General features: G+C 48.3%; 2 protein-coding genes across 5 annotated transcripts in view; both read right to left on the bottom strand.

The window, feature by feature from the left end:
• ZDHHC5 (zDHHC palmitoyltransferase 5) overlaps window positions 1-9,172 on the bottom strand; it is a 42,562-nt gene extending 33,390 nt beyond the window's left edge. The window contains exon 1 of the mRNA XM_084631573.1: window positions 9,046-9,172. The gene's annotated coding sequence lies outside the window, so the exon portion shown is untranslated. The remainder of the gene's footprint in view (window positions 1-9,045) is intronic.
• A 7,240-nt stretch (window positions 9,173-16,412) lies between these two features.
• On the bottom strand, window positions 16,413-21,379 carry CLP1 (cleavage factor polyribonucleotide kinase subunit 1). Of its 4 annotated transcripts, none has more exons than XM_084631597.1 (3): window positions 20,346-20,749; window positions 19,642-20,264; window positions 16,413-17,544 (listed from the first exon to the last, which is right to left on the bottom strand). In XM_084631597.1, the coding sequence occupies exons 2-3, from the start codon at window positions 20,245-20,247 to the stop codon at window positions 16,873-16,875; spliced, it is 1,278 nt and encodes a 425-aa protein (XP_084487723.1). In that variant the 5' UTR covers window positions 20,248-20,264; window positions 20,346-20,749; the 3' UTR covers window positions 16,413-16,872. The 4 variants fall into 4 exon arrangements, with proteins under 4 accessions (XP_084487723.1, XP_084487721.1, XP_084487720.1 ...); XM_084631595.1 differs by lacking the exon at window positions 20,346-20,749 and adding an exon at window positions 21,311-21,379 and having other exon boundaries at window positions 16,414-17,544; XM_084631594.1 differs by lacking the exon at window positions 20,346-20,749 and adding an exon at window positions 21,315-21,377 and having other exon boundaries at window positions 16,414-17,544.
• Window positions 21,380-21,733: the final 354 nt, after the last annotated feature.

The following is a 21,733-nucleotide window of genomic DNA, read 5'->3' on the forward strand; positions in this document are numbered from 1 at the left end:
TGGAACCCACAAGAGGAGTGGTAATTAGGGCAACAAAAATGATTAGGGGTCTGGAACACATGACTTATGAGGAGAGGCTGAGGGAGCTGGGATTGTTTAGTCTGCAGAAGAGAAGAATGAGGGGGCATTTGATAGCTGCTTTCAACTACCTGAAAGGGGGTTCCAAAGAGGATGGCTCTAGACTGTTCTCAATGGTAGCAGATGACAGAACGAGGAGTAATGGTCTCAAGTTGCAGTGGGGGAGGTTTACATTGGATATTAGGAAAAACTTTTTCACTAAGAGGGTGGTGAAACACTGGAATGCGTTACCTAGGAAGGTGGTAGAATCTCCTTCCTTAGAGGTTTTTAAGGTCAGGCTTGACAAAGCCCTGGCTGGGATGATTTAACTGGGAATTGGTCCTGCTTTGAGCAGGGGGTTGGACTAGATGACCTTCTGGGGTCCCTTCCAACCCTGATATTCTATGATTCTAATTCTTGATTTAGTCCTAAATCAACAGGATCTGGTCCAAGAGGTGAATATAGCTGGACCGCTTGGTAATAGTGACCATAATATAATTAAATTTAACATCCAGGTGGTGGGGAAAAAAATCACAACAACCCAACACTGTAGCATTTAATTTCAGAAATTACACAAAATGAGGTTAGTTAAACAGAAATTAAAAGGTACAGCGCTAAAAGTGAAATCCCTGCAAGCCGCATGGAAACTTTTTAAAGACACCATAATAGAGGCTCAACTTAAATGTATACCCCAAATTAAAAAACATAATAAGATAACCAAAAAGTGTCACCAGTGGCTAAACAACAAAGTAAAAAAAAGCAGTGAGAGGTAAAAAGGCATCCTTTAAAAAGTGGAAGTTAAATTCTGGTGAGGAAAATAGTAAGGCAAGTTAAATGTAACAATATAATCAGGAAGGCCAAAAAAGAAGAACAGCTAGCCAAAGACTCAAAAAGTAATAGCAAACAAATTTTTAAGTATATCAGAAGCAGGAAGCCTGCTAAACAAGCAGTGGGGCCACTGGATGATCAAGATGCTAAAAGAGCACTCAAGGACAATAAGGCCATTACAGAGAAACTAAATGAATTATTTGCATCCGTCTTCACAGCTGAGGATGTGAGGGAGATTCCCAAACCTGAGCCAATCTTTTTAGGTGACAAATCTGAGGAATTGTCCCAGATTGAGGTGTCGTTAGAGGTGGTTTTGGAATAAAATGATAAACTAAACAGTAATAAGTAAGGCTACATTTTAGTCATGGGTATTTTTAGTAAAAGTCATGGACAGGTCAGGGGAAGTAAACAAAAATTCACAGCCCGCGACCTGTCCATGACTTCCTGACTAAATCTGGGGGGAGAGCAGCCTGAGTGGGCCCACAGATGCTGGGGGAGGGTGCTACGGATGATGGCGGGGGGGGGGGGGGGCGCAGCCCTGGACCCCTGCTGGTGCTGGGTGGGGGAGGGCAGGCAAGCAGCAGCACACAGCCTGGCCGAGATCCGTGCTTAGAGTGACCAGATGTCCCGATTTTTTAGGGACAGTCCCAATATTTGGGGCTTTTTTTTAATATGCCTCCTATTACCCCCCACCCCGTCCCATTTTTTCACACTTGCTATCTGGTCACCCTATCCATGCTGGTGCTGCGGGGAGGGATTGGCGGGGCCAGCAGATTCCCTACCTGGCTCCGTGCTTCCCTGGAAGCGGCGATATCTCCCTCGCCCACCTCCGAGGTGGAGGCATTGCCAGGCAGTTCTGCGCACTGCCCCAGCCCAGAGTGCCAGCTTTGCAGCTCCCACTGACCGGGAACCATGCCCAGTGGGAGCTGCGGGGGCGGTGCCTGCAAGCAGAGGCAGCGCCCAGAGCTGCCTGGCCACGCCTCCGCCTAGGAGCTGAGCAAGGGGGATGCCAGGCGCACTGGTCACTGCAGAAGCCACGGAAAGTCACGGAATCCGTGACTTCTGTAACCTTTGTGACAAACTTGCAGCCTTAGTAATAAGTCACCAGGACCAGATGGCATTCACTCAAGAGTTCTGAAGGAACTCAAATGTAAAATTGCAGAACTACTAACTGTAGTCTATAACCTGTCATTTAAATCTGCTTCTGCACCAAATGATTGGAGGATAGTTTATGTGATGCCAATTTTTAAAAAGGGCTCCAGATGTGATCCCAGCAATTACAGGCCAGTAAGCCTGACTTCAGTACCGGGCAAACTGGTTGAAACTATAATAAAAAACAATATTGTGAGACACATAGATGAACATAATTTGTTGGGGAAGAGTCAACATGGTTTTTGTAAAGGGAAATCATGCCTCACCAATCTACTAGAATTCTCTGAGGGGGTCAACAAGGGGGATCCAGTGGATATACTGTACTTAGATTTTCAGAAAGCCTTTGACCAAGTCCCTCAGCAAAGGCTCTTAAGCAAAGTAAGCTGTCATGGGATAAGAGGGAAGGTCCTCTCATGGTTTGGTAAAACTGGTTAAAAGATAGGAAACAAAGGGTAGGAATAAATGGTCATTTTTCAGAATGGAGAGAGGTAAATAGTGGTGTTCCCCAGGGGTGTGTACTGGGCCCAGTCCTATTCAATATATTCATAAATGATCTGGAAAAAGGGGTAAACAGTGAAGTGGCAAAATTTGCAGATGATACAAAATTACCAGGCGAACTGTGAAGAGCTACAAAAGGATCTCTCAAAACTGAGTGACTGGGCAACAAAATGGCAGATGAAATTCAATGTTGATAAATGCAAAATAATGCACATTAGAAAATATAATCCCAACTATACATATAAAATGATGGGGTCTAAATCAGTTGTTACCCCACAAGAAAGAGATCTTGGAGTCATGGATAGTTCTCTGAAAACATCCGCTCAATGTGCAGCGGTAGTCAAAAAAAGCTAACAATGTGAGGAACCATTAGGAAAGGGATAGTTAATAAGACATAAAATATCATAATGCCACTATATAAAGTCATGGTATGCCCATACCTTGAATACTGCATGCAGTTCTGGTTGCCTATCTATCTATATATATATGAATTGTAAAAGGTACAGAGAAGGGCAACAAAAATTATTAGGGGTATGGAGCAGCTTCCATATGAGAGAGATTAAAAAGACTGGGACACTGTTCAGCTTGGAAAAGAGATGACTAAGGGAGGAATAGGAAAGAGATCTATAAAATCACGAATGGTGTGGAGAAAGTGAATAGGGAAGTGTTATTTACCCCTTCATATGACACAAGAATCAGGGGTCACCTGATGAAATTAATAGGCAGCATGTTTAAAACAAACAAAAGGAACACACTGTCAACCTGTGGAACTGATTGCCAAGGAATGTCATGAAGGCCAAAACTATAACCGTGTTCAAAAAACAATTAGATAAGTTAATAGAGGATAGGTCCATCAATCTCTATTAACCAAGGTGGTTAAGCCTCTGACTGCCAGATGCTGGGACTGGCTCACTTTCTTCACTTCACAGGAATGCCCTGTTCTTTTTATTCCCTCTGAAGTGCCTGGCATTGGCCACAGTCAGAGGACAGTAGAGTGGGCTAGATGGACCATTGGTCTGACCAAGTTTGGCTGTTCTTTTGTAAGGAAAAGGTTTTATTGGCATGAGTTTAAGATGAGTGTTACCAATGAGTTGTGAAGCTCTTCATATGTGTGTGTGTCTGATATTTTGTGTATTCTGATACCTGCTTTGAAGAAACACCCCAAAATAAAACTTTAATACATTAAACTTCACCCAGCCCACCCTATCACTTGTGGATTCAGGGAAAAAGGCCTTTTTCATATTTACAAGGTTTGCTTACAGGTGATTGTTTGTAATAAATGGTTTCATCTAGAACTTCCTGTTTTCACTCACATGTGAATGTCACTGAACAGTATTATTTTAGACTGAAATTTTATATGCTTGATCTTGGTCTAAAATTATTTTTTCTAGAGTAAAAAATGTAACTAGGTCTAGACTAGGATTTAAAGCGGTGTGATGTTAGATTGAGTTAGGTAGCTGGATCTAATTAAAGTTTTAGAAGGTGTAACCTCACACCTTTAAATCCTCGGCTGGACAAGGTCTGTTTTTTGGGAGTTCACACCTCTAGGGAAGCATAGTCCATATGTTCATTGTTGCAGCCACTGATTGGTGCTTCTGATAGGCAGTCTGACTGTGTGGATACGACTGAGGCAGGAGATGTGGGTTTTATTCCTGACTCTGCAACTGGAGTCACTGTGACATCTTGGGCAAGACATTTCACCTCTATGCCTTATCTATAAAGTGGGGATAATACTTGCTCTCCTTTGTAAAGCACTTTGAGATCTGTGGATGGAAAGCAGGGCTATATGGGTTTACTAGTAGTAGCAGCAGCAGCTAGGCCAGCATGTTGGCATTAAGCAGGCACCAATTTGGTGCTTGTTACCTCTGGAGTAAGACTTTTGCCCCTCCTTTTCCTTTTTCTCTTCTTTTAAAAAAAATATAGAAAATGAAATGCATAACACTACCTCCCGTGCAAAGTTTAGGTCTTATAGTAGGCACTGCACATAAAGAAATGCAAAAATAAAAGTTGTTCCTCCCAACCCAAAGCAACATTAACAGCTTGTGTGTAATATTTTCTATTCAGTGCTTTTTTAACATATTCTCTTTAAGAAGAAAAACAGGAGAAGAGAACTGATTAAATGATAAGCTCTTTGATACAGGGACTTTTTTTTGGTTTGTTATTTAATTACAGTGACTAGCCCAACAGGGCGCTGAGTCCTCATTGGGCTAACTGGAGGCTAACTCAGTACAAACAAGATATTTCATATGAACAGTGTGCCCAAGTTAATGTTGCTACAGGAATCTTAATATATTTCCTGACTGATTTTGAGCTGTACGGCCCTACAGTTGCATTAATACAGGATTAATTTTGCATTTAACTTTGTTCATTTTAATCTGTAGGTTACATCTGAATCTATCTATATATTTGTCATTAATGAAAAGATGCCTTTCACTTACCCAGGTACTGTAATGTCAAGGCCCTTCACTTTCAGTTTTTATTTTGTTCAAGATTTCTCAGGAATTTCTCAATGTTTATTATAAAAATTTTAAAGTGTCTGAAAATCAGTGCAAAGAAATTAACTTCACTTTTAGGGGTAATACTGAGATGAATATTACGGAATGGGAGGACAGAAAAAGCAACAAATAGAGAAAAGTAAAGGTATTGAAAGTAAAAGCAGTTTAATGCTGTGGTGTATTTTAGGAACTGCCCATTAACAGTAAGTACACATATGCACACATGCGGGTTTTTGTGGCTCTTCCACTACTTTGCTTTACATTTATACTTAGACTAATTTATTATTAACATAAATACACCTACATCTAATGCACTGGATTTCCTTAAAATAATCAGGAATTTCATGTGCTTAAGTGGTACAAATTTCAGGTGAATATTGGTAAAAAAACAACAAATAGCTTTTGTAAAATCTGTGAATTTTTGGTAAAAACTGAAAACAAAGGGCCTTATGTTTCATGGATGACCTTCCCTGCAGAGGTGCTGTCTGGAACTCCTTTCAGACCCATTAGCATATCTCCCAGCTGGAAACCAAAGGTTTTTGTAGACAGAAGTGATGTACTTCTTTTGGTGAAGTGAGAGAGCCCTGGTCTGGATTGGCTGTCTTTTACTGGCCACTGGATTGGCCTATTTAAAAACCACCATGTAAATCTCCCATTCCAGCATAAGAATAGCCATACTAGGTCAGGCCAAAGATCCAACTAGCCCAGTATCCTGTCTTCTGACAGTGGCCAATGCTAGGTGCCCCAGAGGGAATGAACAGAACAGGTAACAGTCAAGTGATCCATCCCCTGTCACCCATTCCCAGCTTCTGGCAAACAGAGCCTAGGGACTCCATCCCGGCTAATAGCCATTGATGGAACTACCCTCCATGAACTTATCTAGTTCTTTTTTGAACCCTGTAATAGTTTTCGCCTTCACAACATCCTCTGCCAAAGAGTTCCACAGGTTGACTGTGCGTTGTGTGAAGAAATACTTACTTTTGTTTTAAACTTGCTGCCTATTAATTTCATTTGGTGACTCCTAGTTCTTGTGTTATGAGGAGTAAATAACCCTTCCTTATTTACTTTCTCCACACCAGTCATAATTTTATAGACCTCTATCATATCCCCCCTTAGTCGTCTCTTTTCCAAGCTGAAAAGTCCCAGTCTTATTAATTTCTCCTCATATGGCAGCCGTTCAATACCCCTAATAATTTTTGTTGCCCTTTTCTGAACCTTTTCCAATTCTAAGGTATCTTTTTTGAGATGGAGCAACCACATCTGCATGCAGTATTCAAGATATGGGCACACCATGGATTTATATAGAGGCAATACGATATTTTCTGTCTTATTCTCTATCCCTTTCTTAATGATTCCCAACATTCTGTTCACTTTTTTGACTGCCGCTGCACATTGAATGGATGTTTTCAGAGAACTATCCACAATGACTTCCAAGATCTCATAAGGGAAGGCAATTTGGATTTAGACAGGGCAGTAATATACAGCGCAGGGTGTAATTTGGATTTACATAGGGAAGTGGTGACACAGAGCAGGGCATAATTTATATTTACAGAGATAGGGGGCAATATTCAGAGCGAGGAATAATTTGGATTTTACACATAGTTCCCTTGGGGGGTAATTTTTCAGTTATTTTGTAAATGCCACCGAACAGCAACACAAAACTAACCTGCCTGCCAGTTAGTTCATGGCCCCATTTGATGGCATCCATAGTGCTTGCTGGAAAATGCTTGTGTGTGTGATTGATCCATGCTGCACTCTCCCCAAAGTGCAGCGTAAGACAGAGGTGGCCGGGAAACAAAGTTGGGATACTAGATTTTCAGTCACAGTGGAACATAACAGTCACTACATCTCAGCTCAGATATTAATCTGTGACAAAATATACACTTTATTATACAAAAATATCCCACAGGCAATAGCAAAAACTGCCTCAGTCATCTGAGACACAAGCTGTCCTTGGACAAGTAACACTAAAAAAATCCCCCCCTCCCACTAGCCCAGGTTTACACAGGAAGGGGTCATTAGCCTGAGTTTATTAGAATGCGGTGAATTGTAGGCTCCTCTTGGGGCTGTAATTGTAATCTATATTGGGGTAAAGAAATTTGAAATTGGATGCAACTGACATTTATTCAGGTGGATGAATGGTAACTTTTCTGATCTAGGGGCATATAATACAGGGCAACTATCTGAGAAGTCTATTTTAGGTACTTATCTGGCCCCCATCACCATAGTATCTGAACACCTCACAATACCGGGAGCTAGGGAAGTGCTATTACCCCCATTTTACAGATGAGAATTGAAGCACAGAGAGGCTAAGTGACTCACCCATGGTCACCCAGGGAGTCTGTGATGGAGCTGGGAACTGAACTTGGGTCTCCAAATCCTAAAATAACACCCTTTCTTTTCATGCAAAGGGTAGGGGGACTCCAAGAGGGAGAAAACAGGTTTCATGCAGGGGAGGTATTGTAATCCAGTGGAGGGAAGAATTTATTTCAGGGAAATGGGGATTCCAAGACCAGAAAACAGGACTTGCACAAGTGAACATGTAATCCAAGAGGGGAGAAGGGGTGGTGAAGAGGGGTCGTACACCAAGGGAACATGGCATACAATCCAGGGATGGAGGCAACAGGAGTGGAAATATAGATAGGGTGGGAACATAACTTGGTGCGCTGGCTAGAGAATAGGGATGTAAAGCCAGTTAAATTAATAAGGGATCACAAGTGGGGTTATAGTGGCAAAAGCAGACTTAAAAGATTGTAAGGGTCCACACCAGAATTAAGGGGGAAAGGAAGGGTTGCACATGGGTGATGGAATTAACTACAAGGGAGGAGGGCTGCGGGATGAAGAGAAAGGTGGCCGCTTAATGTATATGAGTACATGGAGGTGTCTGGATGTCGCAGCAGAGGAAGAGATCAAACAGGGAATCAGCAGGAGAGTCATATTGAATAGGGGGTCATGCTAGGGGACAGTCACATACAAGATGTGATAAGTGGGGAGCGGTCACATATGGGGAAGAGTGTCTCTGTGGAGGAAGGGAGTCATGCATAAGGGGAGGGAACCAGGGGTCACTAGATCACACACAAAGAAAAGAGTTATGCGGGAGACCAGATTTTGGGGTGGCGGTGGTGGGGGGCAGGGTTAGGGGGTGCTGAGAGGAGTCTCTGTGGTGGAGGAATCTATGGAGGCAGCGATGCTGAAAGGGGAGGGGTCGTAGAAGCAAGGGTCTGTGGGGGTCTCTTTCGGGGTCTGTAGGTGCTGAAGAGGTTTCTCTCTGTGTGGGGAGGGCAGGGTAGGGGTGGTAGGGAAGAGGCATCTGTGGATACTGGGGTTGTCTGTAGGGGGAGGAGCACTGTGGGGGATGGGGTGCTGAAAGGAGAGGGGTCTGTGGGTGCTGTGGAGTGTCTCTGCAGGGGGAGGGTCAGTATGCAGGAAGGGACTGTGGGTGCTGAGGGAGGTCTCTCTGGAGGGGCAGTGTGGGGCCAGGTTGGTGGGGGAAGGGGTCTCTGTGTTGGGAAGGTCTATGGGGGAGAAGCAGTGTGAAGATAGGGGTCCCTGGGGAAGGAGAAACGGTGAGGTGGGGTGAGGAACAGGCTGGGGGCAGGGGTGCTGGGCAGTGCCGAGAGGGTGGCTGTATTGGGAGGGGCGGGAGAAGCAGCGTGGGGGAGGGGTAGCGTGGGGACACGGGCACTGAAGGAGGAAGGGGTCTGGGGGTGGGGGCGCTGACGGAGGAGGAGGGGCGGCGGTCCGGGGGTACTGAAGAAGGAAGGGGTCGGGGGTTGTGTGTGGCGGATACGGGGGAGGGCCGGTGAGGGGGCAGTGGGGGGCGCTGAGAGGGGGGAGAGCTGTGGGGGGGTCTCTCTCTCTCTCTCTGGGCCAGAGTGTCCGATGCCGGGGGGCGGATAGGCCCGGAGCGAGGCCCGGCCTCCCTCAGGCGCTTTTCCCCGGCTCCCCGCCGTGGGTGAGGGCCCCGGCTCCCCGCCCTGCCCATAGAGAGGGCCCCGGCCCGGCCTACACTCACCCGCACCGCACAGTCGCTCCCTCCGCCTGCGCCCGGCCCGGCTCCCCGTGTGAGAGGCGCGTCCAGGCAGCAGGGAGGAAGCGCGCGCTCCCGAGCCCATTCGGGCGCGCGCTCCGCTCGCCGGTTGGTCCCAATGCGCGCGCTCCGCCCTCCCCCCCCAGAGCGGCCGTCGCCGGGTCGCGCGCCCGTCCGAATACTGCCAGTAGCTGATTGGCGGAAGCGTGAGCGAGGGCGGGAGCGAGAGAAAGAAGAGCCGTTGCACATGCCCAGGAGGTGGACACCCACGTCATCGCTCTGCGCGTGCGCCACAGCATCGCGCAATCAGGGAGGAAGGGTAGGGGGCCGAAGAGTAGACCATTGAGCGATGGGATGTTCGGCGCGTGCTCAGGACTCGCTCGGTTGCAGAGGCCACATTCGTACCTGGCCATGCTGATTGACAAACTCCCTGTTCAATCAGTGCTTATCCCCGCCTAGTATGATAAAATGCGTACTCCCAGTGGCTGAGCCGGAAGATCGCCTTAAAGAACTCACCCCTCTGGTTAAATTGATTATTGGGGTGGGGCTTTATTTAAAGCAATTAAAAAAAACAGCAGAGGGGATTAATCCCCCCATCCCAGTGAAACCATGGGATAGCCCATCCCAGTGACTCCATGGTACAGTTCACCCCCAGCCTGAGACCTGTCCTTTCTGTGACCCCATAGTATAAGCCACCCCAGCCTAACACCTCCCATCCCAATGATTCCATGGTACAGCCCCACCCCCATCCCACTGTCAGTGAGTGTGAACCCCATCCCAGTGACACCATGATAAGAGCCCACCACCAGCCCAGTCTCTAGTGGGCGTGAACCCCCATAACCTAGATGCTGGGCTGGGCTATCACCTTGCTCCCACCTTATACTCCCAGCAGGATGCCAAACAGCTTGGCTGGGCTGTAAAGAAAAACGAGGAGGAAGGAATAGTTCACTATTCTCCGCAAACACTTGAGTGTTGTTAAGAGACAATGGCATGACAAGACAAGCATAGCATACCCCAGAGATCAAAAGGACTACAGCAGTTTAAAAAGGAGCTCTCTCTCAAGAGGGGAAGTTGTTCCAGGCAATCAGACTCTGTTTGCCAGAAGCTGGGAATGAGTGACAGGGGATGGATCATTGGTGCTTACCTGTTCTGTTCATTCCCCCTGGGGCACCTGGCATTGGCCTCTGTCAGAAGACAGGATATTGGGCTAGATGTACCTTTGGTGTGCTCCAGCATAGCCGTTCTTATGTAGACTAATCTGCAGGGCCCCTGTTGGGGCATTTGAAGTTAGATGAGGTAATGATCAGGGGATGGGAAACGGTTAGGTAAGACAGCCATGCATATAGCAGAGACAGTCCCTGCACTAAAGCAGTCACAGTTTAAATGGACAGGAGACAAAGGGAGGATCATTATCCCCTTTTTTACAGAGGGTAACTGAGGCCCAGAGATGATAAGTGATTTGTCTGAGGTCACAAAGGTAGTCTGCAGGAGAGCCAGGAATTGAACATGTTAGTGATCAATGGCTCCATGTCTAGTTGGCAGCCGGTATCAAGTGGAGTGCCCCAAGGGTCGGTCCTGGGGCCGGTTTTATTCAATATCTTCATAAATGATCTGGAGGATGGTGTGGATTGCACTCTCAGCAAATTTGCGGATGATACTAAACTGGGAGGAGTGGTAGATACGCTGGAGGGGAGGGATAGGATACAGAAGGACCTAGACCAATTGGAAGATTGGGCCAAAAGGAATCTGATGAGGTTCAATAAGGATAAGTGCAGGGTCCTGCACTTAGGACGGAAGAACCCAATGCACAGCTACAGACTAGGGACCGAATGGCTAGGCAGCAGTTCTGCGGAAAAGGACCTAGGGGTGACAGTGGACGAGAAGCTGGATATGAGTCAGCAGTGTGCCCTTGTTGCAAAGAAGGCCAATGGCATTTTGGGATGTATAAGTAGGGGCATAGCGAGCAGATCGAGGGACGTGATCGTTCCCCTCTATTCGACATTGGTGAGGCCTCATCTGGAGTACTGTGTCCAGTTTTGGGCCCCACACTTCAAGAAGGATGTGGATAAATTGGAGAGAGTCCAGCGAAGGGCAACAAAAATGATTAGGGGACTGGAACACATGAGTTATGAGGAGAGGCTGAGGGAGCTGGGATTTAGCCTGCAGAAGAGAAGAATGAGGGGGGATTTGATAGCTGCTTTCAACTACCTGAAAGGGGGTTCCAATGAGGATGGCTCTAGACTGTTCTCAATGGTAGCAGATGACAGAACGAGGAGTAATGGTCTCAAGTTGCAGTGGGGGAGGTTTAGATTGGATATTAGGAAAAACTTTTTCACTAAGAGGGTGGTGAAACACTGGAATGCGTTACCTAGGGAGGTGGTAGAATCTCCTTCCTTAGAGGTTTTTAAGGTCAGGCTTGACAAAGCCCTGGCTGGGATGATTTAACTGGGAATTGGTCCTGCTTTGAGCAGGGGTTGGACTAGATGACCTTCTGGGGTCCCTTCCAACCCTGATATTCTATGATTCTATGACCCGAGTCATAGCACAGGTAAGGCCAGCCTCCCTTTCTAATGCTGGTGTTCTACCACCTGAGCTGGGTGAGCTCCAATCATCATGCAAGGGGCAGGAACAAGGAAAACACCTGATTGACTGACGTTCCACCCCACAGGCTTATGGGACACAAAATGCACTTCTTAGCTTTGGTTTGTCTTCACAGCATCATGCATATCCCTGCCACGAGGTCCTCTTGTAACACTTGCATAGCATGTCCTGTTTTATTTCTCCCCCTGCTGACCCCCAGGCCCAAAGCACTTTCAGAAAGCTAAAGAGGCTGGTGATCAGAGGAGGGGAGATGCAGAATTTGAACCTCTGAGGCAGTAGTTCTGATGAAATCCCAGGACATAGGAGGTTTTCACATCTCTGGCAACTGGGATGTGCATCTGTCTAAGCAACTGGTCCTGACCTGGGACTTGTGAAGGAACTTTTGATCCATAGAACAAGTGAAAGCTTGAGTGTGTGTGTGCCATTAACTCAGACCACAGCGTGCTAATTAAACTGGGAAATTTAGGTCTGTCCCTTCCCCACTAATTCACCCTCTTTGATAACTGAATCATATAATCAGTGGAGCATTATTGCTTGACAGGAAGTCACTATATGGGTTTAATCAACAATGCCACCTCCTGGCTAGAGATGTCAGGACAACCCAAATTCCTCAACCCAAAATTCACAATCTTTTCCTCCCACAATCCTTTCCAGTAGGACCCCTCTCTCCTGCTATGCAGCCTCCAGCATTACATAGAATCACAGAATCATAGAATATCAGGGTTGGAAGGGACCCCAGAAGGTCATCTAGTCCAACCCCCTGCTCGAAGCAGGACCAATTCCCAGTTAAATCATCCCAGCCAGGGCTTTGTCAAGCCTGACCTTAAAAACCTCTAAGGAAGGAGATTCTACCACCACCCCAGGTAACACATTCCAGTGTTTCACCACCCTTGTAGTGAAAAAGTTTTTCCTAATATCCAATCTAAACCTCCCCCACTGCAACTTGAGATCATTACTCCTCGTTCTGTCATCTGCTACCATTGAGAACAGTCTAGAGCCATCCTCTTTAGAACCCCTTTCAGGTAGTTGAAAGCAGCTATCAAATCCCCCCTCATTCTTCTCTTCTACAGGCTAAACAATCCCAGCTCCCTCAGCCTCTCCTCATAAGTCATGTGTTCTAGACCCCTAATCATTTTTGTTGCCCTTCGCTGGACTCTCTCCAATTTATCCACATCCTTCTTGTAGTGTGGGGCCCAAAACTGGACACAGTACTCCAGATTGGTGGAGGCCTCACCAATGTCGAATAGAGGGGAACGATCACGTCCCTCAATCTGCTCACTATGCCCCTACTTATACATCCCAAAATGCCATTGGCCTTCTTGGCAACAAGGGCACACTGCTGACTCATATCCAGCTTCTCGTCCACTGTCACCCCTAGGTCCTTTTCCGCAGAACTGCTGCCTAGCCATTCGGCCCCTAGTCTGTAGCGGTGCATTGGATTCTTCTGTCCTAAGTGCAGGACCCTGCACTTATCCTTATTGAACCTCATAAGATTTCTTTTGGCCCAATCCTCCAATTTGTCTAGGTCCTTCTGTATCCTATCCTTCCCCTCCAGCGTATCTAACACTCCTCCCAGTTTAGTATCATCCGCAAATTTGCTGAGAGTGCAATCTACACCATCCTCCAGATCATTTATGAAGATATTGAACAAAACCGGCCCCAGGACCGACCCCTGGGGCACTCCACTTGACACCGGCTGCCAACTAGACATGGAGCCATTGATCACTACCCGTTGAGCCCGACAATCTAGCCAGCTTTCTACCCACCTTATAGTGCATTCATCCAGCCCATACTTCTTTAACTTGCTGACAAGAATACTGTGGGAGACCGTGTCAAAAGCTTTGCTAAAGTCAAGAAACAATACATCCACTGCTTTCCCTTCATCCACAGAACCAGTAATCTCATCATAAAAGGTGACTAGATTAGTCAGGCATGACCTTCCCTTGGTGAATCCATGCTGGCTGTTCCTGATCACTTTCCTCTCATGCAAGTGCTTCAGGATTGATTCTTTGAGGACCTGCTCCATGATTTTTCCAGGGACTGAGGTGAGGCTGACTGGCCTGTAGTTCCCAGGATCCTCCTTCTTCCCTTTTTTAAAGATTGGCACTACATTAGCCTTTTTCCAGTCATCCGGGACTTCCCCCGTTCGCCACGAGTTTTCAAAGATAATGGCCAATGGCTCTGCAATCACAGCCGCCAACTCCTTTAGCACTCTCGGATGCAACTCGTCCGGCCCCATGGACTTGTGCACGTCCAGCTTTTCTAAATAGTCCCTAACCACCTATATCTCCACAGAGGGCTGGCCATCTCTTCCCCATTTTGTGATGCCCAGCGCAGCAGTCTGGGAGCTGACCTTGTTAGTGAAGACAGAGGCAAAAAAAGCATTGAGTACATTAGCTTTTTCCACATCCTCTGTCACTAGGTTGCCTCCCTCATTCAGTAAGAGGCCCACACTTTCCTTGGCTTTCTTCTTGTTGCCAACATACCTGAAGATACCCTTCTTGTTACTCTTGACATCTCTTGCTAGCTGCAGCTCCAGGTGCGATTTGGCCCTCCTGATATCATTCCTACATGCCCGAGCAATATTTTTATACTCTTCCCTGGTCATATGTCCAACCTTCCACTTCTTGTAAGCTTCTTTTTTATGTTTAAGATCCGCTAGGATTTCACCATTAAGCCAAGCTGGTCGCCTGCCATATTTACTATTCTTTCGACTCATCGGGATGGTTTGTCCCTGTAACCTCAACAGGGACTCCTTTCCCCTTCATGTTAGTCCCCCAGAGGATCCTGGCCATCTGTTCCCTGAGGGAGTCGAAGTCTGCTTTCCTGAAGTCCAGGGTCCGTATCCTGCTGCTTACCTTTCTTCCCCGCATCAGGATCCTGAACTCAACCAACTCATGGTCACTGCCTCCCAGATTCCCATCCACTTTTGCTTCCCCCACTAATTCTACCCGGTTTGTGAGCAGCAGGTCAAGAAAAGCGCCCCCCCTAGTTGGCTCCTCTAGCACTTGCACCAGGAAATTGTCCCCTACGCTTTCCAAAAACTTCCTGGATTGTCTATGCACTGCTGTATTGCTCTCCCAGCAGATATCAGGAAAATTAAAGTCACCCATGAGAATCAGGGCATGCGATCTAGTAGCTTCAGTGAGCTGCCGGAAGAAAGCCTCATCTACCTCATCCCCCTGGTCTGGTGGTCTATAGCAGACTCCCACCACTACATCACTCTTGTTGCACACACTTCTAAACTTAATCCAGAGACACTCAGGTTTTTCTACAGTTTCGTACCGGAGCTCTGAGCAGTCATTCTGCTCCCTTACATACAGTGCTACTCCCCCACCTTTTCTGCCCTGCCTGTCCTTCCTGGACAGCTTATAACCATCCATGACAGTACTCCAGTCATGTGAGTTATCCCACCAAGTCTCTGTTATTCCAATCACGTCATAGTTCCTTGACATCACCAGGACCTCCAGTTCTCCCTGCTTGTTTCCAAGGCTTTGTGCATTCGTATATAAGCACTTGAGATAACCTGTTGATCGCCCCTCATTCCCAGTATGAGGCAGGAGCCCTCCCCTCACAGACATTGCTGCCTGTGCTTCCTCCCGGTATCCCGCTTTCCCACTTACCTCAGGGCTTTGGTCTCCTTCCCCCGGTGAACCTAGTTTAAAGCCCTCCTCACTAGGTTAGCTAGCCTGCTGGCAAAGATGCTCTTCCCTCTCTTCGTAAGATGGAGCCCGTCTCTGCCCAGCACTCCTCCTTCATGGAACACCATCCCATGGTCAAAGAATCCAAAGCCTTTTCTCCGACACCACCTGCGTAGCCATTCGTTGACTTCGACGATTCGACGGTCCCTACCCAGGCCTTTTCCTTCCACGGGAAGGATGGACGAGAACACCACTTGCGCCTCCAACTCCTTTATCCTTCTTCCCAGAGCCACGTAGTCCGCAGTGATCCGCTCAAGGTCATTCTTGGCAGTATCATTGGTGCCCACGTGGAGAAGCAGGAAGGGGTAGCGATCCGAGGGCTTGATTACATTCTTCCTCCCTGCTTTCTTCATTTGCAAACCTGTTTCTCCCCTCTCTTACCCTGAAGTTCCACCAACTAGCAGCAGTTCCTTGCCATGGTTTCCCCTTCCGGTGGAAAATTCCTGGCTTCATACCCAGTAAAAACCACTGTCCACTTTTATTGCAGTAGCAGCCAGTCATAGATGAGGGTCAAGGTGTGGTATAAACACAGAACAACTCTACCACTCTAAATATAAGATGAGACAACAGCTGAGTACAACTAACAGGAAGGGTGGGGAGACAACAAAATGATCACAAAGAGCAGTCACGGGATGCCAGCTGCCCAGCTATGGGTGCTGTACACATCACAGCACAGGTGAGCTTTAAGGAGGGAGTTGAAGGAGAAATGCTGAAGATGTTTATAGGGAGCTCATTCAATGGATAAGGGGAAGTATGAAGTTATTTGTTGGAATATTAGAGAAATTGGTGATCCAAGCTGGCAACAATGTGCAGCAGACATCTCCATAGCACAGGAGAGATGAAGGGCCTAGAAAATGAAATTGTTGGTTCTTCTTAGCCTGGCTCCTGGGATGATCCACACTGTACTGAAGTGCCCCAGGGTACTTTGTGTGGCCCTGTTCCAATCTGTCCAGTTTTGTCTGTGGGCATCACACTGAAATTCCCCTTTCCAAGCCCCAGCAGTGCCTCCTGTGTGCGTGCCCTGCAGATCCCTCTCTCACACTGCAGGAGGTTACACAAAATTCATCCACTGTCACTAGAGACCAGCAAAATACCAGGAAATTTATTAAAATTACAAAAATATAAAACAATATTGATCCTCTCCTACGAGAAGAGGCCCATGAAGCACTGGCTGTGTAAAAGGGACAATGGGTCCAGATTTCAGGGACTGAAATCTAAGGAGGAGAAGAGAACCTAGAGAAGGATGTAGGCAGTGAACCATCTACAGTTACATTTAATTCCACATTCCCTCCCTGCTTCTGTCTACAAATTAATCCGCAAACCTCACCTGACCCACTTTGGTTTCTCCCAACGGTTTGATCTGGACAGCAGCCTCTACCCCTTCCCACACTGGTTTCAAATGATTCAGTCTGTGTGGCAGTCTCCACCCCCTTCAATTGGCAAAAGTTCTGTCCACAAAGGAGACACTATAGGCCTGGTGGACTCCACCTCTTCTGCTCCGGTGCTGCCCCTACTTAAGGTCCATGAAGCGGATGTCCATGATCAGCAGGAAGTTCTTGGGCAGTGGGCGAGGTGCCGGTGACAGCACTGTGAAGACCTGGCGATCTACATCCACCCCAGTGACGACGATGAAGCCAGCCACGCTGGTCTCGGAGATGTTCTCCTCACTGCCATCAGCAGTGCTGACGCTCAGCAGGTGGTGCACCATGTCACGGCCCGGCGTCACTGGCACAAGCTTGAGCTGGTTGTCCTCCTGCGACATGCCCAGGGGCAGACATGAGTCAGGGATGGTGGGAGCCCCCACCTTGTAGATCTTGACATCACAGAATTTGACGTCGAAGGCGTGGGGGTAGAAGCAGCCCCGGAAGCCGTAGAAGTACTCACGGATGCGGTCATCCCGGCACTCCCGCCGGAAGTCCTTGGAGCGCTCCACCACCCCACCCGACTTGGGGAGCAGCACTGTGCGCACAAAATGGGGTAGGTCCCGCTTTAGCTCATTGTAGAGGCGCTCCTGGTCCAGCACTACCACCACATCCACCTCAAAGGCTGAGGCAGCATGCACCAGGGCATGGTACCCCGAGCCCTTCACCCAGCCGCACGTGTTGATGATGCAGCCACTGACTGAAGCCCGGCGGTTCACTTCACAGCGCTGGTTAAAGACGTCAGCCAAGCGAGATGTGATCTGTAGAGAGAAGCAGCATGGCTAATTGGAACCCAAGGAAGGTGCATGGCAATTGCAGTATCTGAAGTGGCTCCACCCATGGTTTTTCCCTTTCTCTCCCTTTCTCTTTCACTTTCTTATATCCTTTGCAGGCTGCGACTAGATGGTGGCCTGATCACATATAAATTGCCCTTGAGCAGCCCTGACACTGACATTTTACTCAGTGGAGGAGAAATGGAAATGCAAATCTCTTTCTGTCCAAGCATCTTGCTTTAGATACCTTGGCATGGCAAATTAAGCATGGCAGAGCCCAGCTTAATAAGAGAGACATTCTCCATCAAGAAACTGTGTCTTGTCCTTAACCAATGAGGCAAGGGATACAAATAACTGTATTTTGTTTGGTTACTTGGACAACTATTAAGCACCAGTGCATTTATTTGCTTCTAGAAGGGTAATCAGATTGGACATTTAACACCCTGCTTACTGAACGGTCATTAAGGTAACTGATCATTTCTTCTAGACCTCTACATCTGAGGTCACAGAGGAGAGATTTGCTGATTGTCATGCGGGAGACAGTCAGAAGGTATATAACAACACAGAGATTCAGAAAAACAATGTAGGTTTGTGTCTACAATGAAATATAGCAAGTGATAGTTATTGCTGCTTTAGAGAGATAGTATTAGCATCACCCCTAATGAACAGGAAGGTGTGAAACGCTAAACTCTGCTCTTTTAACACAGAAGTTGCCAAATAATTAAACAGAATATCCTTTTTATTCACTGTTTTTTTTTCCATCTTAAGTCTTTTCAAGCTCTATTTTTTAATAAAGGTTTATCTCAGTCAAGATAATATGCTACCTGCAAGGACGTGTAATTAAGAAGATTCTCTGTATTTGGACAATATTTATATCTTGGATTAATAAACGTCAATGTTCATCCCAAACCATGCAAATGTTTCTTTGCTGTCCCTATTCTACAGATATGGAAGTGACTTAAGAACGACCATCCTGGGTCAGACCAATGGTCCATCTAGCCCAGTATCCTGTCTTACAGTGGCCAGTGCCAGATGTTTCAGAAGGAATTAAAAGAACAGGGCAATTATCCCAAGCGATCCATCTCATTGTCCAGTCCCAGATTCTGGCAATCAGAGGCTTAGGGACACCTTGAGCATAGGATTGTGGCCCTGAACATCTTGGTTAAAAGCCATTGATGGACCTAACCTCCATGAACTTATCTAATTCTTTTTCAAACCCAGGTATATTTTTGGCTTTCACAATGTCTTCTGTCAAAGAGTTCCACAGGTTAACTGGGCACTGTTTGAAGAATTACTTCCTTATTTTGTTTTAAACCTGCTGTTTATCAATTTCATTTGGTGACCCTGGGTTCTTGTGGTATGTGAAAGTGTATTAACTTGCCAAGGTCACACAGGAAGTCAGTGGCAGAGTTGGCCCGAGAGCCGTGACTTCCAGTCCATGATGCAAGCCTGTTTCCTTCCAAGGTAGCGCAAAACAGATTAAAGAGTACTGATGGTAGGAGAAGATAAAAGGGGAAGCAACACTTTCCTCCTTTCCTCCAGACTAGATGATGAAAATGCACCTGAGCAGGGCCAGAGGTGATTGTGGGGTGGGGAGACAAGGGAATGTCAGACCTTTACTCCCAGTAATTCCTTTTTCTTTGGATCAGTCCCCCAACTCCCTATTCATGTGAGTTCAGACCTAAGAAAAAGTCTCAGCATGGGGCAGTCTCTGCCCTTCCCCACCGACAAGTGTGCATATGTGAATTCATCTTGCTGGATTGGTCTAGCCCAGGGAGGATGGAGATGCCTGTGCCATCCCCTGGTGTGAGGGGGGTGTGCACATTGGCATTCTGCTTCCAAAATACTCTGGATTGTGGAGAAGGTGCCCGCCTACCCTTTTCTCCAGTGGGACCAGAATACATTTACAAATCAGCATCCCATCTCCAAAGGGCACTGCTCCATGTACAGCCTACTTTACTCCTCCCTCACTGAGAACCAGATGCTTTGGTCATTAAAGATTGCTGTGTCTCCAGAAACTTCTGTGTGTGTGGGAAAGAGCCCTGGCTTCCTTGAATTTCACCCCCCAGATCTGCCACTGCTCACCTTGTTATAGAGTTTGATGTTGGTGCCAGGAGTGGTGGAGCCAAAGTGATAGACCAGGGGGGCCTGGACAGAGAAACCCTCCTCTACGTCAGCAGGCCGCTCGATGTACAGTGCCCCCATGGTGCCAGGGATGGAGACCGAGCCTTGGCCCACGTCCAGCTCCACGAAGGTGGGTCGGCGCCCCAGCCGCACAGCGTAGTTCAGCAGCAGTCGGCACACTGTCGACTTACCCACATCCGTAGGTCCCACCACCATAACTCGGGGCCCCCGCTCATCCTCACGCTCTGCCTGCCGCCGCATCTGCTCCAGGGCTGTGTGGGTGTTGAGATAGAGCAGCATGGGCGTGTCCTTTGATATGTAAGCCACTTCAGTGCGGCCACTCAGCTGCACTGTGCAGCTATGCCACGTGAACACGGCCACCTTGGCACCAGCATCGAAAGTGAACTTCTTGTTACGGGTCAGCTCAGTGCCGAAGATCTCCGCCATGCCTGCCAGCAGCTCCAGCTGGACAGTCTGCGAGGCCTCCACCTCAAAGCGAAGCTCCGTCTCCCGCTCCAGCTCAAACTTTGCCACCTGCTTCTTCTCATCCCCAGCCTCCTCTGCCATCTCTATCCTGTATAAGCCTGAAACAGACACAAGGAAAGAGGTCACATCACAGGTGCTCTCCCATCAGCCTCCCCAGTTCTACTCTACTCAATCCCTACCTGGAGCTGGTAGAGGGCTCTGTTCCCTACGGTGCTCTTCACTGTCACACAGACCCAGGCATTATTATATACGGATGAGAGGAGGGTTCCCACTCCCCACACTCTGATATGATTGGTTATTCTGGAGCTCTGCTAATTAAACGATATTGCTTACCATGCCCCCAGGAACCACACACCAAAAAGCACCAAGGCTGTCAGGCCATGGCACTGGGCCACGGAGATGATGGCCATGGAAACATCAGACCAGAGCCCGGATGTTATTGCTTCACCCTCTAGACACTGCCCCAGGCAAGACAGCTTTGGTCACTGCAGCTTCATATGGGAAAACAAACCACTGTGTGTACGGGAGTCACTACTGCGTCACTCATACAAATGACAGCACCCCCACCCTCCTATGGCAGCAGTGTACCCCGCACTGTGGCCAGGCTCCTCCCCGGGAAGGAATGATGACGCTATCCCCCTCCACCTCCCGGAGAATGGCGGCAACACCCCTCTCGTGCCCAGAACCCCCCGCGACCTGCCTGCGGTGTGCCCAGGGCTCCCACCAGGCATGGCGGCGCCGCCCCTCACCGTAAAGCCGTGGTGGGCAACGGGCGGCCCCTCAGGGTAATCCGCTGGCGGGCGCCAGGCAGTTTGTTTACACGGACCGTCGGCGGGCACCGCCGCCCGCAGCTGCCAGTGTCCGCTGTTCGTGGCCAATGGGAGCTGTGGGAAGCGGCGGCCAGCACGTCCCTGCAACCCCCGCCGCTTCCCGCAGGCCACATTGGCCGGGAGCGGGAACCGCGGCCATCGGCAGCTGCGGTCGGCTCGCCACCGAGTTACCCTGAGGGGCCACGTGTTGCCCACCACAGGCTTACAGGCAGCAAAGGGGGTTACTGGGTGTCGCCATGGCAACAGCAAGGCGCTAGGGAGCGGGCCGAGGAGGGGCCAAACCCAGCCGGGCCCCAGAAGAGTCCCTCACCCACCTACCGCCGCCGGTGCCTGGCGCTAAACCAACCAACCGGCAGACCCAAAACCACGCGCACTTCCGGCCCTGGGCCGGAAGTACAGGAAGGCATAGTGCCTGACGGGAGAAATGGCCAGCCCCGGAAGTGCAGGGACAGGGCGCGTTGCCTACTGGGGGATGTAGTTCTCCTGTGTAGGCCGAATCCGCAAGAAGAGCGTTGGAACGGCGGATGAGCGCAAGTCCTGCCGGGAGATGAAGTTCCCAAATGTAGGCCAAACTACGATGCGGAGAACGGTTCTGATCTGGGACCTGGAGTGTCAGGGTCCGGCTGCAGCCCAGTGGGCAGCTCTGTGTCAGGGCCACACGGCTGCCCAGCTTTACACAGCCGCAAGAGTGACATATTATGCAAATCATATAAGGGTTGATTTGCATATATGCAAAC

Source organism: Lepidochelys olivacea (assembly GCF_965140295.1).
Source record: "Lepidochelys olivacea isolate rLepOli2 genome assembly, chromosome: 6".
Classification (NCBI taxonomy): domain Eukaryota; kingdom Metazoa; phylum Chordata; order Testudines; family Cheloniidae; genus Lepidochelys; species Lepidochelys olivacea.

Bases quoted from the DNA above. Each gene is read 5' to 3' on its own strand.
- CLP1 (XM_084631597.1), bottom strand. From the start codon at position 20,247: ATGGCAGAGGAGGCTGGGGATGAGAAGAAGCAGGTGGCAAAGTTTGAG. The intron at 17,545-19,641 runs GTGAGCAGTGGC...TTCTCTCTACAG, and splicing joins ACATCAAACTCTATAACAAG to ATCACATCTCGCTTGGCTGA.